This window comes from Pseudorca crassidens, chromosome 1 (assembly GCF_039906515.1).
Source record: "Pseudorca crassidens isolate mPseCra1 chromosome 1, mPseCra1.hap1, whole genome shotgun sequence".
NCBI lineage: Eukaryota > Metazoa > Chordata > Mammalia > Artiodactyla > Delphinidae > Pseudorca > Pseudorca crassidens.
Window position 1 is genome coordinate 29,225,384 of NC_090296.1, and position 19,385 is coordinate 29,244,768.

A 19,385-nucleotide genomic window follows, 5' to 3' on the forward strand; every position below is an offset into this window, starting at 1 on the left:
TACGTAAAGCATGTCCAGTTCAATATTTACTAAGTGCCTTCTCAAGTATTCTATTTTAAATACAACTTATGAAGTTAATAAGTTATTTTAAAAATCTTTTGTATGATCTATTAAACAGTTACATCAAATCTCCAGTGGTTTCAGAATATCTGATATAAATTTCATGTAATATTAGATTTAGCAAAAGAAGGAAAAATAGGTCATATTGACTTCAATCTATTATTGTAAATAATCATATTGGATGAAGAATACATATATGATATTGAAGACACAGGAAAGAATTATGTTATGCAGCTAAGAAAATATCACCTATGATCACATTTAAATCAAAAGGTATCTGTACTCTTAAGGGTTTTTTTAATGTATCTTGAAATCTTTGTGCAAAACGGAAAGCAATCTGTGTATTTCCTTAATGAAGATGTTTACAGAGATAACAAAGAGGTTTCTTCTGAAATGCAAACTATCTGCTTTCCGATGTTACCTCCTGTCATCATGGACTGGAATGCAGCTGGAAAGAAAAAAAAAACTAGGTTATCTGAAAACATAAATGTCACCATCCTACATGTTTATCAGTAGGTCAGACACATACAATTAATTTGAATAATTTTTTCAATGATTTTAAGTACAAAAGGAAACTGTCATGAAAAGAAACCTCAAGTAAAACACTGGCAAAGTTATAGGACAAACTAACCCAATTAACATGTTAAAAATGTGTTTTTATCCAACTAGATATGATTAATTGGTGTCTACATCCATGTTCACTGTTACAGAGTCTGAAGACTAGAGGCAAATAAATATGAGGATAAATGTCAGCAATAACAATTTTTAAATAACTTTAAAATATTAGAAATCTAGTCATAAAGTTTTACTAAGTGAAATATCTCCAAATATATTAAAAATTTTTTCTCAAAAAGGAAAAATTATCAGTTTTATTCAATCCTCTTTATTTGAAACAAAAGAGAGTGTTGAAATCTGTGTATGTTAGTAAAAAAAAAAACCCAATATTGAAAATTTGCTTCATGTAATCTTATGATGGCTTAGAACCATTCAATCAGAAAAAGTTACCTAGAGGCTAAATGACTTTCACAATTCTTACATTTTTTTTCATAAGTTATTTACAAAACCAAAGAAACACTTACTTTACAATTTGAAATGAGAAAACAATGGCTCTTAAATACCACTAAGTTGAACTTCATGAAGTTTGATCAAGACTTTACAGGAAAGAAATGATTTAAAAAGAAAAAAACAACAGAGGAGTAGAATTAAAAGAAAAAAGAGAGTATCTGTGCTGAACTCATGTGTATAATAAATAAATCTGCATTCATCTTACCTCCCATGTTTTCCAATCCATTTATCATAGTCTCTTTGATCTGTAAATCAAAATAGGTATATTTTATATTCTTTAGACTTAAGTGTTTCTATTTAACAGTTTTCAGTTTTACAAAAGGCAGCAATACTATTTAGCATTTTCTGTCTAAAAAGAGATCTTCATTTTGTGTAGGTAGTCCAGAAAAGTTTCCTATCAATTCATTTTTTAAGTACAATCCTATTTTCCCATTGTCTAATCTTCAGTTTGTAATATCACATGCTATACACCTTCTTTTCAAAAAACAAAGTATATAAGCACACACACATACAACTTTGCCTATTATTTTCACATTTCAAGAACATCCTAGGTCAGGGTCTCTGGACCCCAGATCGATAATTCCTGATTTTCAGCCACAGCCAAGGGATCTATCAGAATGTCCAGGGAGGGCAGGAAAGATGTATGGTGGTGGAGAGGTACTAGGAGGTGCTTATAAGCACAGCTTCCAACTCATAGTAGCATTCCATAAATATGTGTTAATGAATATTACAATTTGGAAAAAACAAAAACCTATTGATCTTGTAATATAGTCTAAGAAAAGTAAACGTTAATAAAATTTTAGATAAAGGGAATAATGAGAGGATTTCTCAATCAGAAGAGTTATCCTCACTCAGGAGGTAAAGTTAATTTATAATATTCAGTATACTTTTCTTCTGTAGAAATATTTATTACAAAACTAATATTAAATTCAAATAATACAAAAGTATATCAAGTAGCAGGAAGAATAATACTGATAAAGAACAGAAGCAAGTTCTACCTTTAGCTTTCCTTCTTTAAACCACTGACTCAGCTGGAGAATACCAGGCTCAAATTTGTCCTTAAAATTTAACACCAGAAATCTTTCTCTGTAGTGGGGAAGAAAAGGATAATGATCAGAGACTAGGAAGGGAGTGAGAAAGCCCAAATCAAATCATTCCAGAACACTAAAATTTGTTAATCTTTCAAACATTAGGACTTAATCACACAGAGTCTGGTCAGATATAGCTTTAGGTGTAGTTACAAGCGTAAGTATAATGGACTTCTATTGTATTCTCTGCCCAGCATCTATAATCCCATTTGGTAGTAACACTGTGATTTTACTTTGTGGGTGACATCCTTTCCCCACCCTCATGTAACGAAAGCCAGGCCAGTCTGAGCCATTAAGTATCAGCCTGGAGATGTGATAAAACTGCAAGAAGAGAGCTGTTCTCTTTTTTGCTTGGATTGCTAATCTGGTAAAATGTAAGAGTAAAGATAACAGTCATCCTCCTGCTGCTGCAAGAGGAGAGCCTGCGAGGGAGCCAAGACAATCCAGAAGAAAGCACAGCCCAGGGGTGAAGAAAAACTGAGTCATGGGACCTCCCTGGTGGCGCAGTGGTTAAGACTCCACCTGCCAGTGCGGGGGACACGGGTTCGAGCCCTGGTCCGGGAGGATCCCACATGCCGTGGAGCAACTAAGCCCGTGCGCCACAACTAATGAAGCCTGTGCACCTAGAGCCCGTGCTCCATAACAAGAGAAGCCACCGCAATGAGAGGCCCGTGCACCGCAACGAAGAGTAGCCCCCACTCGCCACAACTAGAGAAAGCCTGCGCGCAGCAACGAAGACCCAACACAGCCAAAAGTAAGAATTAATTAATTAAAAAAAAAAAAACTTGAGTCATGACACCACTATGCAAACCTTTTATCCAGCCAAATCTGAGCCAGTACTAATACTGAACTTCTTAGATACATGAGCCAATAAATTTCCTTCGCACTTAAGCCAATACGAGTGGAATTTCTAACACTCGAAAAAAGATTTGCGAAAGATTGATTGAACAGATGCATCTTTCAAAAAGTTTTCTGCCAGGGACCTAGTTAACCAAACCCTAAATGACCACCTTAAAATGTACATTTTCAAGTTTTATTTAATAAGAAAAATTATATATGAAGAACAACATATTTTGTATTCATCCATGATCTTTAAACCCCTTGGATCTGGTAATAAGGGGAAAGTATAGAACACACCTTGTGATGTTTCTTTCTTTCCGGATTGCTTCTACAGCAGAGGGTAGTGGAGGAGGATAAGGCACATCTTTGTTGTACTGAGAAATTTGACCACATAGGATGATGTGGCTGTTCTGATTCATCTGTTCGGAGAAAACTGATGATTATAACCTAAGATATACACCTTCCCTATGTTTACTAATTTTATGGCTGCCTCAATGAAAGCCTCCTTGACTGTAATATTTAATCTTTTTTTTCAAATGGCCACACCACTCGGTTTGTGGTATCTTAGTTCCCTGACCAGGGATTGAACCTGCGCCCTGGGCAGTGAAAGCACACAGTCCTAACAACTGGACCACCTCACCTCCAGGGAATTCCCTATAGTATTCAATACTATTATGCCAGTTATAATTGGCATTATAGTATTATAATTAGTATTATATAATTATAATGCCAAGTAATTGATTTTGTTTTGAAGACTTACCCATTATATGTATTAGAGAGCTTTAATTAGCTAGAAAATAAGTCTACTGCAAAGGAACACAGCAGTAAATAAGAGTTTGGTAATCAGCAAAAGAATTGCATTAGTTCTCATTGTCATCATTGTTGCTTACTTTTGTTATTATTGGTAGAGTATTTCTTAGAATTTAAATAATTTCACCTCAATTGAAAACAATTTTACATAGAGTAAAGGACAATGCAGTGTTAACAGCTAATGTTGATAAATTGTAACACTGTCAGTTAAAATATGTAAATACCTGCAATCTATGAAAATCCTTTCCTTACCCAAAGTCATGGCTGTAAGTTGGTTGATTTAAGTTGGTTGATGGTTAGAAGTGAGTTAAAGGTTAGAATTTCATTTGAATAATACAACTGTATTTTTTCACAAAAATAAATTACAGGTGAAAATATAACATTGCTAGCAAAGAACTGAAGTTGATGCTCACAGTGCAAATCCACAAGCAAATCCACAAACAAATGGAAGTAGCTTCAGCAAGCTCTTCTGTATCACTTAATTACAATACTAACCATCATGTTTTTCACCATAAACCCTACAATTTTATAAAGTTTTTTTTTCTCTCTATCAGGTAAAAAGATATCACATCAAATAAACCGTAGTATTCAAATTTATAACAAACAAATCAGAAAACAACCTGACTTATCACTGTATCACTGATGTCACCTCCAACATTGTCAAAGTAAACATCCACTCCAGAGGGGCATAATTCACGGAGCTGTTCTGCCACACTCCCCTCTTTATAATTAATTGCAGCATCAAAGCCCAGTTCTGAGGTCAAAAGGAGGCACTTCTCAGGTGTTCCACAAATTCCCACAACTCTGGAACAGCCCATCAAATGGCCAATCTAGGGGGAAAATTTTTGAAAATTAAACAACTTTCAACTGTCACAATTTAAATATAAAAATGTGAAAGTATGAAAGTTAATACAAGTACATATATGAAAGTGTTCGTCACAACTGAGGTTAGATTCTAAGGCCTTTAGCTGAAAGTAATTTGAAACCAAAAGAACTGAGAACAGATATAATGGCATTCTTTAAAAAATTAAGATTGAATAAAATTAGAGTTAGTTTGAATGTTAAAATCTCGCAATTTAAAGATGATGTCATAAAAGGAATAGTCAGACCCAAAACATCTCTATCTTGCAATTCAATATTTTTCAGGCCGTGAGCAACTAAAATCACTATTAAGATAAAATGTTTTGTTTCAATGGTTTCACACCATAAAGGCTATTATTCATAAAACAATGTACTTTATAAATTTCTATCATAATATTTACTATACTTCTAGAACCCAATAAGTGCTTTCTTATTTGAAGATGATTTTTTTAAAATATAAACTTGTTTTTTAATTCATGTAATTCCAGACAGGTACTCTGTGATTTTCTTCTTCATATTGATTACAGCAATGCTCTAGCATTTACCATGTCAGTTTTGGTTAAAAGAGAACAAAATACAGGGCTTCCCTGGTGGTGCAACGGTTGAGAGTCCGCCTGCCAATGCAGGGGACACGGGTTCATACCCCGGCCTGGGAGGATCCCACATGCCGCGGAGCGTATGGGCCTGTGGGCCATGGCCGCTGAGCCTGCGCGTCCGGAGCTCCGCAACAGGAGAGGCCACAACAGTGAGAAGCCCGCGTACCGCATAAATAAATAAATAATAAAATTTTTAAAAAAAGAACAAAATACAAAAATCTGTAACATTTTTCATATTGTTAAGAAGAAAGTCTAAGCATGCTATAACATCACTTCTACCAAAAATGTGTAAAATAATCACAGTATAAATTTGTTCAATTTTATATCTTAAATTATATACACATATCCAGAGATTCAGTTATGACTAGTTTTTTAGAAAATCAGATTATTCTCCAAAAGTTTACCTGCCCAGCTAAGGATCCACAAGCACCAGCAGCTCCACTAACAACCATTGTCTGATTAGATTCAGCAGTTATATGACCTTTTTCCTGTATCCCAATCAAGGAAGTCAAACCAGGCATCCCTATAGCTCCAAGAAAGTATGAAAGGTGTCCATCCACAAGCTGTGGGTCTACCTAAAAAATATATACATACCTTTTAAAAATAATACTAGGAATTTCCATTTTAAGTCAACAGGGTAGAGACAACCTGTTAAGTACTGTATTGTGTCCCCACCAAATTCATATATTGAAGACCTAACTCTTAGTGTGAGTATATTTGGAGATAGGGCCTTTAAGGAGATAAGGTTAAATGAGGTCATAAAGGTGGGGCCCTAATCTGATAGGGCTTATGTCCTTAAAAGAGGAAGAGGCACCAGAGATCTCTTTCTATGCAGGTGCACAGAGGAAAGGCTGGATGCTGTGTGAGGACACAGTGAGAAGGCAGCCATCTTTAAGCCAGGAAGAGAGGCTTCACCTGAAACCAAATGTTCCAGCACCTTGACCTCAGACTTCTAGACTCCAGAACTGTGAGAAAATAAATTTCAGTCTATGGTATTTTGTAATGGCAGTTCAAGTGGACTAATAAACAACCCAACATAGTTTCAAGAACAGTAAACCATTCTTCAGTCTTGTTAAAATTCTATAATTTACTTGTACAAAGTAAAAAAAAAAAAAAAAAAGAATATTACTTCTCTTTATAGTAAAAAAAAACCCTACAAAACCTTTAAAAAAGAATTGCCACATAAGAGATACCAAACATTCTTTCTTGTCAATGTCCCAAATATTTCAAAAGAGAGGAAACACTTAACAGGAAAACACTAGGCAAAACTGGAAAGTTTAAAAATCTCTGAGCAATTCCAGAGTAAACATTTATCTATATAAAAATGAGCTCAAACTCTAACAGTTCTCATTACTGATGCTTAAAATGGTCCATGGAAATGTAAGGAAGGTGTGATACAATTTCTTCTAGCTTAATTACAGAATAAAATGAGGTCTCTGTCAGCTTTTTAGCATTTTACGTTTATATGTTTACCAGGCCCAATCAATAGTTAATTATACTTCTCTCGCATTTTCTGTGCCTGTTTTCTTATCTGTAACATTAGGGAGAATTGAAAAAAAATTATATAGAAAGACTCCCTACCATAAAGGTTTTATAATAGTTTTTAAGGAATTGAATAATTTTGGTAAAAACTCAATAAACCACCAAAAGTAATCAAGATTCGCCACCTTGGTCTGCCACAAAAAAAGAAAATGGCAGTTTGTAATCAGCAGTTTTAAATGGCTATCAGTTAAGTCTGGTGTGTGAATAAAGGTAATGGAGATATTAAAGTCTATAATATACAGAAAGGTCTACTGTACACTACACAGAAATGTATCCTGTAGTTAATAGTCATTTATTAGTAAAGCCAGTATAAAACCATTGTGAGATAAGTTTGCTTTTAGCAAAGATCATTTTTCTATCCCTTCTGAATTCCTCTTCCTCATTTCTAGTACCTACTCCCCAAACATTTTTAAGCTCTCTCCAGTTGCTCAATTTCCCACTATAGCACAATGACAGGGAAAACTAGAAAGTGCTTAATGTTTCTCTTTCACTTCCTGCTATGAAATTTCTAGTTAAATATATTTTACTGGTACCATTAAGTTGGCAAATGATTGTGTAATGTCTCCCGCATCTCATTTTATCTTAACAGCCGTCTTTAACTGATTATAATAATTGGTAATCATAAAAATACTAAAATTTTATAAAGCTTTTTACAAAGCCTTAATCACATTTATCATAGCTAAATTTAATTTAATTTTCACATTCACTTGTGAGGTAGCTATTGTTTTCATTTTGCACATGAGGAAACTGAGGTTCAGAGATATAAGGTAACTTCCTTGATGACAAATATTAGGCTGAATTACATGAGGCTGCCAGTTTTTGTAGGTCAAAACAGACAAATATTGGTAATTCCACATGGTTGAGCCTAACAGTAGAAACCGAACTCAAGATTTCTGACACAAGATGGAATTTCAAGCACAAACCAAATGAATTTCGTAAGTCAAGTGGAAATTTCTCAGGAAACTTTAAAGCATACAACTATAAGGGGTCTTCTAGTTCTTAGTATAAAACATTTATTTAAAATTTGAGAAATTAAATATGGAAAACAACATCACTCATTGGCAATCTAAGAACTGTCATACATAGTTACAACCAACAGTGGAAGAGGAATAAAAGGCTTTCCATATTCTGACAGCTATCTAAAAAGAAAACATGTGCTTTTATTTTTTCCCTGATAACAAAAAGAACTGAGCACCAAATGCATAAAGAAGGAATTACAGGGGGGGAAAAAATCAGATACTTTATATTATACATCACCTTTTCAAGGATATTTCCATCTAGAATAACCTTGGTTTGCCAGGGCCAACAGAAAGAAGTCACAAAATCGCCTTTAGTAAAATTTGTGTGTTTGCTTTCTTCTATAATCCCAATACCTCCACCATCAACCACCTGAGACAGCTGCCAAGGTGATATATAGTCACTGCCAGTGTCTTCATTCATTCTACAACGCTAAGAAAAGAAAACATAGATTAGGATAATTCTCTCTGATAATACTGAAAGAGTTTACTAATTTACCCAGTGACTAAAAGAAAGTATGTAACAAGTAATGTTAAGTACAGTGTTAGCCAAACAAAACTTACCTTAATTTCTCTCTTCCTTTCAGTTATTTTTTATCCTGAAAAAAAAGTATCCCCTCTATAACAAGAGTGAAATTTAAAAGGAATTTAAGTATGTTCTAAAATTAGATTGTGGTGATTGTTCCACAACTTTGTGAATAGACTAAAAACCACTGAATTGTACACTTTAAATGTGTAAACTGTATGATATGTGGATTATAGTTCAATAAAGCTGTTAAAATTCTTACTACTTAAAGAAATTTATGTAATATTACATACATTATGCTAGCAAAAATAATACAAGATACTGTGTCAATGGTTTCAATGGATTGTTGCAAATTAGGTACACTTACTGCTGCTGATAATATTATAAAACTGTCCATTTTTTTAATAGAAAACAAACTAGTAACATATAGACCATAATACTGCTCATTTCTTCAGCCAAGCAATACTGCTTCCTCAATGGAAATAACCCAAAAGAGAAATGAAACAATTTTTATACAGTTATTCGTCACAACTTCAGACCAAGCACTACAACATTCCCCCTAACCTCAGCTGGATGTTCTCTTTATTCCTCAAAGACATAATGTCACAATAGCACCAAACCTTTCCATAGAACTAGGGCTAAAGACTTCTCCCAGAGGTAATCAAGGCTTTCTTCCTCTCTGTGGCTCACTCTTGCCTCTCTCATGAAGGCCAAGATGTGCAAGCCTACAGTGTGGTCCAGGAGATGGAATAGATGGAAGGCTGCTTGATCAAGGGGCCCCCCATGGTCTGGTTCAGTTCACCAGGGGAAAAGACCACACAGGGAATTGAGGCAGAAGCTTCTATGGGAATACACCACACTTCTGCTTGTGTGCCCCTCCCATATATTCTTGAAAAGCAAGTGCAGCAGCCATTGGATACTGGCCACACCAAGAACCTGATTCTTAAGGTTAACAGAAGAAGTGGGAACGAGTAATTCCTCATAGGTAAGCGAGTGATGTCAACAGAATAAAATGTTATACAACCACCAAAATAATAATAATATCTGGACTAGTTTTTCATATGAAGGTATGAATATAAAATCACAAATATGAAATCAAAATAGTATATACATATTAAATATAACCATGTAAAATACAGTACACGCATAGTGATTAAAATTACTTGTGAATTTTGAATGATATAAAATTTCAATAAGTTAATGTTCATCAGATTTCTTTTTTCCCCTTTAAAGATGCTTGTGTCCTTTTTTTTTTTTAACAGTGTCAAGTGAAAGCAACCAAAGTAATTTTCTTCCTTCCTTCCTTTAATACTTAATAAGCACTTACGCTTGTCACTAGAAATACAGTGATAAATAAGATCTTTGTCATAATAACTTTTTATTAGGGAAAATAAATATCTAATAACAACACAAATAATTATTAATTACAACTGGGATATAGGCTGAAGGTCAAGGTACTGTTTTGAGAAAGTATAACAGAAAGAACTAGTCTGAGGGTTCAGAGTAATTTTTTTTTTATAAATTTATTCATTTATGTATTTTTGGCTGTGTTGGGTCTTCGTTGCTGCACGCGGGCTTTCTCTAGTTGTGGCGATTGGGGGCTACTCTTTGTTTCGGTGCGCAGGCTTCTCATTGCGGTGGCTTCTCTTATTGCGGAGCATGGGCTCTAGGCGCGCGGGCTCAGTAGTTGTGGCTCGCGGGCTCTAGAGGGCAGGCTCAGTAGTTGTGGTCCACGGGCTTAGTTGCTCTGCAGCATATGGGATCTTCCCGGACCAGGGCTCAAGCCCATGTCCCCTGCACTGGCAGGCGAATTCTTAACCACTGCGCCACCAGGGAAGTCCCTCAAATATTTATTAATCATGAGGCTTACACAATGAAATTCAGATGCAACATGAAAAAATATGAAAATAAAATTATTTTCACTAAGTCACAAAATCCTGATTCTTACCATGTAAGGATCCACAGAAAGGTAAAGAGTTCTGACTTGTACTTGTCCTTCATTGATAATATCTGGCAAGTTTACTTCTTCTATTCGGAAATTTTCTGCCACTGGATTACCATTTTTTCCTAGAATATTAGGCAAAAATATAAAATCAAAAAGTCACTTTCCCATAGAATTATTTATTATTTTTAAAAGGTCACTCTAAGATTTAGAGCACTCCTGGAATACACACATGAATAAATCCATATTGTTTTGTAATTTTTCTGTAACTCAGCATAAATTCTTCAAATAGTTTCACTTGCTCTTGGTTTTCTCCAAGAATTTCCTTTGGCATATTGCTGTCAATGTAAAAATTTCTTTTTTAAGGTGATTACAGGTAAATCACCTCATCTGTTATAAAATTATAGAAGGATTTCAAAAAGTAAAAAAGCACAGCCAGCTTTTTTTTTTAACTATGAAAATTAAAATTTACAAGGTAGCAGAAATACCACATTAGCCAAAGTAAAGAGGTAAACTATCCTTCCTCATTTTAAGATGAAAAGAGAAACTTAAATGAATATAATTAAAACTTCATATTCATTGAATCATCAAATTTATAAGGTGAAAATAGAATGTAGACATTTTAATCTAATTGCTCACTTTACTAAAACTGAGAAAAGGTAAGTGTCTTTCCCAGGCCACATGCTAGGTAAGCACCAAAATCAAGGCAGCATGGGCCCAAACCTCTCAGGTTACTTCCATGCCTACGCTTCTATGATTCAGGTTAGATGTCAGGTTAGATGACCTAGGATGACATAGGTCAGTGCTTTTCACATAAAACAGAAAAGCACATCTTAAGAATCAATGATACACATTACAAAGAAAAAACAAAAGCCACATATATTTGTAATATAACCTTCTAAAAATTATAATATTTTAAAATACCTTATTTCCCCAACAAGTGGCCTTGATAACTTATCATTTTAAAAAATGAATATTGGGACTTCCCTGGTGGTGCAGTGGTCAAGAATCCGCCTGCCAATGCAGGAAACACAGATTAGAGCCCTGGACCGGGAAGATCCCACGGAGCAACTAAGCCCATGCACCACAACTACTGAAGCCCGCACACCTAGAGCGCGTGCTCCGCAACAAGAGAAGCCACAGCAATGAGAAGCCCGCACACCGCAACAAAGAGTAGCCCCCCCTCACCTCAACTAGAGAAAGCTTGTGCACAGCAACAAAGACCCAACGCAGCCAAGAATGAATGAATGAATAAATAAATAAAAATTTTAAATGAATATTATATTATTTAAAGAGTTTCTTCTAATATCTCTACTAGTGTTAATATCTTCCTACCTCATTTACCACATTTACATCATATTATTACTTTTTGTTCCTCCATTTGCATTAATAATTATTAAAGACCACAGTTGTTCATTCATCACAGACAAATACATACCAGGTCGGGAATTCAATACCACTCTTTGTACAATCATCACCTTGTTTGCACAGTGGTCTCACAAGACTTCTGTATAAAATAACTCCTATAAACAGAAAAGTTTTAAATCACAAGTAAGTTATGAAATATTCAACAATTTAAAAGTTAAAAAAAAATGTACATTTGTGTTTCTGAACAAGGAAAGGAAAAATCATATTTAGGATCCAAAAAAGATGTAGTCTCTCCTGTTAGAGTTTGCCTCCTAAAGCAAATATATGAAGAAAGACTAAATCTAATTAGAATATTTGACTAATAAGAACAAATTCACTGAAGATTGAGTGGAACAAAATGTTTTTGGCCTCATAATTCAGGCACATTCATCTTCAAGCCATCATGATTAAGGCTCCTACTGTAGCTTGATTAAAAGAAAACAATATGATATATTCCTCCAGAGTTAGCCAGTTAGTCTAGTAGCAAATAAAACACTAGCCGTTTAATTGAGATGTAACCAAATTTTCAAAAATTATTTTATTCATTTATCAAAATGGAAATTTCTTAATAGCTCTGCTGATTATAAAAGTAATACATCAAAAGCATTTTAAAATCCTCACCTTCTAGGAAATTATGTAATATAGAATGGCCAAGTGAGTAAAAAAGGATCAGTTTATTCTGGGTTTACAATCTGAGCTAATGAAAGAAGCAAAATGAAGTTCCAATGCTAGCAGTATCTGACTTGGGCATGCTTACTTTATCCATCACTAAAAATGAGAACAGACCATTAGTGTTATTCTGTACCAAGGACTGTTGTGCTATGAAACATATATACATATATATATATATGCACATATATATTCATGTAGTATTTAATAATATTTAATATATATTTCATTTAATCTAACAATCCTATTAAATATTTTATTATTATCCCCAATTTATAGATGAGGAAATGTGCCTTAAAGTGTTTAAGCACTTTCCTAAGGTGGTGGAGTTGAGATCCAAACCCAAGCTGTCTGACATTCCAATCACTTAACTACTACATAAAAATTTCCATCCTATATGTCTAAGTTGTTTGATTTTTAAGTTACTAAGCAAATATTATCCTTTTTAAAATTATTTACTAGTTGTCTTCTCTCATTAGATATTTTATTTCATCCTCTTTAGTACCTAAAAATGTTGAGAAGCCCAAGAACAACAATTATATCAATGACATTTTTTTTACAATTGCAACATATTTTTTATTAAATTATAGTTGATTTACATTATTATATTAGTTTCAGGTGTAGAGCATAGTGATTCAAGATTTTTACAGCTTATACTCCACTAAAAGTTATTACAAGATAGTGGCTATAATTCCCCATGCTATACAATATATCCTTGTTGCTTATCAACAGTTGCAATATATTTAGCTCTTAGCATCATTTCTAAGTTTATACAGCAGCACACTTAGACATTTGACAACCATCTGTAGATCCATTTGATATCTAATAATGCTTACCTTGTATCACTGGGTAATTTCATTTACCCATGACTCTACTCCTAATCTAGTTTCTAAATTTGCAGGACTCTTGAATTTCTTCATATTTCTCTAATCCCATATAGTACCTGAGTTTCTTATATAGACCTGAGATTTATGTATACTTCTCAGAAAAATGTTAAATAATCATCACGGGGTATTTTTCAAATCTTGCGTAACATAGTATTTATATGGAGATAACTTATGGAGAACTTTCACACAGATTTATTTATTTCTTAAAACAAAGTATATAGGTAATATCCTTATTTTACAACGGAAATTGAGGTACAGTTTGTACCCAAGATCACATAGCAGTTAAACAGAGGAGTTAGGACTGAAACATAAATCTCTTCATCCCAGATCTCACTTGTCCTCACACTTTCCACTATTGCCCGCCCATCACCTCCAAACACGGTTTTCACGTATATAGCCACATAATAATGTTCAACTCTTCTGTAGGTACCCTTTACAAGAGGAGAGGAATTCTGCTCCTAATTAAGAACTAAATGTCTGATGTTAGTGGCATTCCATAAAATAGAATGAAGAACATGGATATTCATCTTATTTACTTCCTTACTTTTTATAATGTATATATTTATAATCTCACTGGTTGTGACCTTAATGGCTGGTTGCTCTCAATATACACTCTCTCCTTTCGGACACAATGTTGCCAGCTAAGGACTGCGTTCCCCAGCTTCCCATTAAAACAAAATCCCAGACATCATCCTATTCAAAAATCCCTCAGTTATACATCTCTAACAACAGGTTGTTTTAAACATAAACACTATGCCATTAACATAACAGAATTAATAGTCCAGGTAATTCCTTGACATTATCTAATACCTAGTGCACATTCAAATCCCGTCTTTTTACAGTTGGTTCGTTAGAATCAAGGTCCATATACTGTATTTTTGAGTCTCCCCTTTTTTATTTCATGTCACTGATTGTTGAAAAAACATGTTTCTTCATTCCTTTGTCTGTTGAATGACCTTGGGTTGCATCCTCATAGTGTCTTTTTTTTTTTTGGCTGAGCAGCATGCAGGATCTTAGTTCCCTGACCAGGGATGGAATCCGTGGCCCCGGCAGTGGAAGCGCGGAATCTTAACCACTGGACCGCCAGGGAAGTCCCTATTTTTATTTTTTTTCTCATAATGTCATTTACTTCATTCTTCTATCTCCCCTCTTATCCTTGACAGGTGGTTAGATCTAGAGGTTTGATTAGATGCAGGTTCAGACTTTTTAGGCAAGAATCTTTAAAGGTGGTGCTGTGTGCCTCCTATTTCATCACAGCGAGAAGTCCATAATGTCTTGCAGGGCTAAATGTATTTATTTAAAGAAAATCTCCTATTGAATCACCATGTGTGTAAATTACATAGGGTTAAAAGGCAAAGTTTTCCAAATTGATACTGGATCCAAAGATAACTGACCTTAAGTGGTGATTAACAGCACCAAGATGGCTAAATTTTCAAAGGAGTCTTTCCAAATGAAGTTTCATATTTGCCACCCTTTTCCCTAATTACTTTCAAGGTATGTTTTATTACTTGAAATTATGCACACTGTAGATTTGTCCAAATACTGCTTATCAGCATGAAAAGCACACTATTAAAGTTTTCTCCCTCTGTATTAAATTAGAAAGTTTTCAAGTATCAAACACTACAATTAACTAATGTAGGATAATCGTGCAATATCCCTCCATAGCACAACAACACATTTAAAACATAAAGAAATTTAGTCACAAAATTAAAATATACAATATGATACACCAGCTCTAGATCTGAAAGGAGGTGTGGTGGTGGTGGTGTTATTCATCCCAAATGGGAGGGAAAAAAAACTCAAGTCCTTATTGACTGACATCAAGCAGACCATATTTGCCCGTAGGTTCCTAACTGGTGGTAAACAATATTCCAAAATAATACCAGATCAATGATCAACTGAAAAATTCTAGTGCCAGTCAAAAACAGTGTGTTATCTCAATGTCTACCTTGCAGCCTATTATAAGGGATAGGGCACCCAACTAGGAAAAGCAGAGTACATATCCTGCTTCTAATCCCGCGGGATCTTGGGAAAGTTCCTTCTCTCAGCCTGTTTCCTGAATGTACCTAAGTGCCAGGAACTGGGCTAAAGACTTAATAGCCATTGTCTCCTTTAACCCCTCCATCCAACAACACTCTGAGGATGGCACTGTCACTGTTCCCATTTTATAGAGGAGGAAAACGAGGCACAGAGAGGTTGAATAACTTGCCCATGGTCGCACAACTGGTAATGACTGCACTAGAACCCACAGGCAAACACAACACACACCACTGCCATAACATGAGATTCCTAACACCTTTAAAAAAAAAAAAAAAAACTTCTCTACCCTGATCTTGCTCAATTATTCTGCCACAAATGACTGTTGCCCACGGCCTTATTACAAAACGTGTAAATCTCTGGGATTTCCTCCACTTTTTCTGGACGGTCGCTCTCCTTTCCTTTGAGACTTCTGTTTTTTCCCTTCCTTTCCCCTAGTATGTGGGGATTCCTGCATGGCTCTTCCATTTCTAAGTGGCTTCACCTTCTATGGCTCCTACTACCAACCACTCATACGTAAATTACTAAAAATCTGCGTCTACAACCTGGAATTTCAGACTGACTTCCCAGAATGTAAACACCAAGACAGGGAATCGTGCCTGTTTAGTTCAGTGATTTATGTTCACCCCCTATGCCTTGCACATAGTAGGTGTCCATTAAATATGTGTTAAATGAACATCCCAAGGACACCTTAAACACAATTATGTCCAAACTTGAGGTTGCTTACTACCAACAATTCTAAAAAAAAAAAAAAAACCCTGCTTCTGCTTCTTCTCGAGCATTCCCTATCCCAGTGACGTAGGCAATAATGCTAGCGTCGCCAGCAGCTCCGGGAGGAAGCCGGGAGGTCACCCTGGTTCCTTGATCCTCCCTCACCTGAAGGGCCCGACCCAGCCTCGGGTTCCCCAGCCATAACAGACCCGGCCGGCGGAACCCCGCGCTTCACTCACCGCCAAGGAGCTCGGGAGGAAATCTCGCGAGGTTTGCAGAGCTGGCGAGGGGTTCGCCGCACGACCTCGGCCCTCCGACCTCAGTACGCAGGCGCACGACTAGACCTCGGCTCCTCACCCCCTCCCCTCCCAGGGGCGGGTTTTTGAAGTTTAGGCTACAGACCTGCCTGGGTCACAGCGTTTCCGTGGAAGGTTGGGAAGGTGCGGAGATTTAAAGACTAGTCACATGTATGGGCAAAGTGTATTAATAAGTTAACCGGGATTGGTGGCCTATGGCAGCCCCTACTACCTGGACCCAAAGAACAAATCGTTCAACCTTGACCAGTGAGTTCACTTCTAGCAGTACTTTTTTTTTTTTTTTTTTTTGCGGTACGCAGGCCTCTCCCATTGCGGAGCACAGGGTCCGGACGCGCAGGCTCAGCGGCCATGGCTCACAGGCCCAGCCCCTCCGCGGCATGTGGGATCTTCCCGGACCGGGGCACGAACCAGTGTCCCCTGCATCGGCAGGCGGACTCTCAACCACTGCGCCACCAGGGAAGCCCTTTAGCAGTACTTTGAAGGAATTTTGTTTTATGGATTTCTCCCTGAACCTCAGGTTGGAAAATTACAGTTAGTTAGGGGCCCGACAAGCCTACCCTTCGTTTTATAGCCGAGGAAACTGAGGCTTGGAGGACTGCTGTGATTGGACCATCTACCTTTCAGCTGGTTAGGGGAAGTGCTGGGGTTACATAGTCTCTCCGGACTGCTGGCCAAGGACTCCTTCCCTTACAACAGGGCTGTCTTGTCTTTTGCAAAGAATCCCAACTTCCTCAAAGATGGATTACCCGGTGTGACCTGGCATCTCAATTTCATAATTGTTAACTGCCTCCTTCTGTGTTGAACTAGGTTGAGCAAGGTTAATTCCTAGGATAGCTGGGATTCCCCAGGGACTTCAAACCCTAAGGGAGACCATTCTGAATTAGGCAGGTGAAATAATTGCTATTTATATTATATTCATGTCAGAGCTAATAGCTCAGCATAAATCATAGTATTCAGTAGCTGAAAGGCGACTGGGATCGTGAGCAAGTGGGTAAGAATCATTAAACAGCCTGGAGCTCCTGGTAGCTTCACCTCTGAAATTTTTACTTCTTCGGAAAAGCTTCAGGAAAGGACTAGAAGGATTATACTACTGTGCAAACTTCTTCATGCAGGAGGAGAAACTTACTTCTTTTATCTATCTTGTACAGGTAGACCTTCGATAACGTTTTGTTGTAATAAATTGAACCAACTAATGGAAAAGAAAATACTCTAACAGACTAAAAATAATAGCATAAAATATAGTCTAGAACTTGATTTTAAAAGACTCTCTCAAAGTAGAAAAGAAACCCTGCAATATTAAATTAGTTTTGACTCTCTTGATAGAGGGTCTGTGAACTCCTTGTAACAAGTGTGATTTTTCTCCCCGGAATGAGTTCCTATTTCCAAAAATTCAAGAAATGAGTGTATTAATTGTGTCCTCATGAGAGGAGAGAAATTTTTCCAGAACTACCTAGTTAAACCTCTCCCCAAATCCTAAACCTCAGAAACTGTGTTAGATAATAATTGTTCGTTGTTTTAAGCTGCTAAGTTTGGGGGTATTTGGTTATGCAGCAGTAGATAACCTAATATGTCCACTAAGGGAGTTCCCTGGTGGCCTAGTGGTTGGGATTCCAGGCTTTTACTGCTGTGCCCCGGGTTCGATCCCTGGTTGGGGAACTGAGATCAAGCTGCATCGTGTGGCCAAAAAAAAAAAAGGAGAGAAATGGTAGACTCAGGGCTGGGTCAGGGTAAGCCCGAACCAGATGAGCCTGAACATCTTTTTTTTGGCTGCACTGCATGGCATGTGGAATCTTAGTTCCCCAACCAGGGAGCAAACCCATGCCCCCTGCAGTGGAAGCACAGAGTCTTAACCACTGAATGGCGAGGGAAGTCCAGTGAACATCTTTTTGCCACCAAAAATGATGAAGTATGTCACAGCGACACAGAAGCCAGCTTGAAGGGGATCCTACTGGCCAAATCTGGGACAACTTGAGCACCAAAATAATTAATTACAATAATGCTTTACAAACATCATAAACATAGAAATTTATGAATCTAAACCAATAATAAGCAAACAGAATGGAGTGTTCTTCCTTACAGTAGGATGCTGAGAGCTAGCTGGTAAATGTAGAGGAAGTACTAGAGTATCATAAATACTAAATGTAAAATATTAGAGTATTGTACAGCTTTCATAGTAAAGATTGGATCAGACGAGAATTATCAGTGGATGCTAAATCTAGGGGGACTAAGATTCTGCACCCAATTTGGATTCTGCACCCAATTCCATTTAGGGGAGTTTCCCACACACCACCAAGCAATGCTCAGACACCAGCTTGGCTGACTTACAATTCAACTCAATTCTGATACTATCTACCTGGAGATAATATCAGATCCCACAGGTTACGTGGTCAGTCCTATAAGATTGCCCCCCCCACACACACACACACATTCAGATGCCAATCGAAAGTCCACCTGTGCTTCTGAGAAACAGGCTATAGATTGGAAGTCCCAATGATCCTCTGCTCGGATTCAATCAGTTTTCTAGAGCAGCTCACAGAATTCAGAGAAACATTTTACTTAATAGATTACCAGTTATTATAAAAGGCTATAACTCAGGAACAGTCAGATAAGAGTGATGCATAGGGCAAGTATGGGGAAAGGGTGCAGAGCTTCCATGCCCTCTCCAAGCTGGACAGTTTCCCTGCTTCCCCACGTGTTCACTAACCTGGAAGCTCTCCAAACGCTGTCCTTCTGGATTTTTATGGAGGCTTCATTATGTAGGCACGATTGATTAAGTCATTGCCTATTGCGACTGAACTCAGTCTCCTGCCCCTCTCCCCTCTCTGGAGATGGGAGGGTAGGAAAACTGAAAGTTCCAACCCTCTAATCACTTGGTTGGTTACCCTGGCAACCAGCTCCCATCTTTAGGTTACCAGTGGGCTGTCCAAAAGTCACCTCATGAACATAACAAAAGATACCTTGATTCCCTCAACACTTTTGAAGTTCCAAGGGTTCTAGGAGCTTAGTGCCAG

General features: G+C 36.8%; 1 protein-coding gene across 5 annotated transcripts; it reads right to left on the reverse strand.

Annotated features, from left to right (window-relative positions):
• Positions 1 to 200: 200 nt before the first annotated feature.
• Positions 201 to 16,448, reverse strand: PTGR2 (prostaglandin reductase 2). 5 transcript variants are annotated; one of them, XM_067730678.1, is made up of 12 exons: positions 16,297 to 16,343; positions 11,785 to 11,869; positions 11,271 to 11,360; positions 10,579 to 10,684; positions 10,353 to 10,471; positions 8,120 to 8,311; positions 5,725 to 5,895; positions 4,484 to 4,693; positions 3,351 to 3,472; positions 2,124 to 2,211; positions 1,331 to 1,370; positions 201 to 508 (listed from the first exon to the last, which is right to left on the reverse strand). In XM_067730678.1, exons 5-12 carry the CDS (start codon positions 10,353 to 10,355, stop codon positions 423 to 425), a joined length of 912 nt encoding a protein of 303 aa, XP_067586779.1. In that variant the 5' UTR covers positions 10,356 to 10,471; positions 10,579 to 10,684; positions 11,271 to 11,360; positions 11,785 to 11,869; positions 16,297 to 16,343; the 3' UTR covers positions 201 to 422. The 5 variants fall into 5 exon arrangements, with proteins under 5 accessions (XP_067586779.1, XP_067586789.1, XP_067586799.1 ...); XM_067730688.1 differs by lacking the exon at positions 10,579 to 10,684; XM_067730698.1 differs by lacking the exon at positions 11,271 to 11,360 and having other exon boundaries at positions 16,297 to 16,324.
• Between the last annotated feature and the right edge of the window lie 2,937 nt (positions 16,449 to 19,385).

Excerpts from the sequence above, each read along its gene's own strand:
- PTGR2 (XM_067730672.1), bottom strand. The coding sequence starts at position 11,821 with ATGATTGTACAAAGAGTGGTATTGAATTCCCGACCTG. Across the intron at positions 5,896-8,119 it reads ATGGAAATATCCTTGAAAAG|GTAGACCCACAGCTTGTGGA; the intron begins GTGATGTATAAT and ends TATATTTTTTAG. Across the intron at positions 2,212-3,350 it reads AAAGAAAGAAACATCACAAG|AGAAAGATTTCTGGTGTTAA; the intron begins GTGTGTTCTATA and ends TCCCCACTACAG.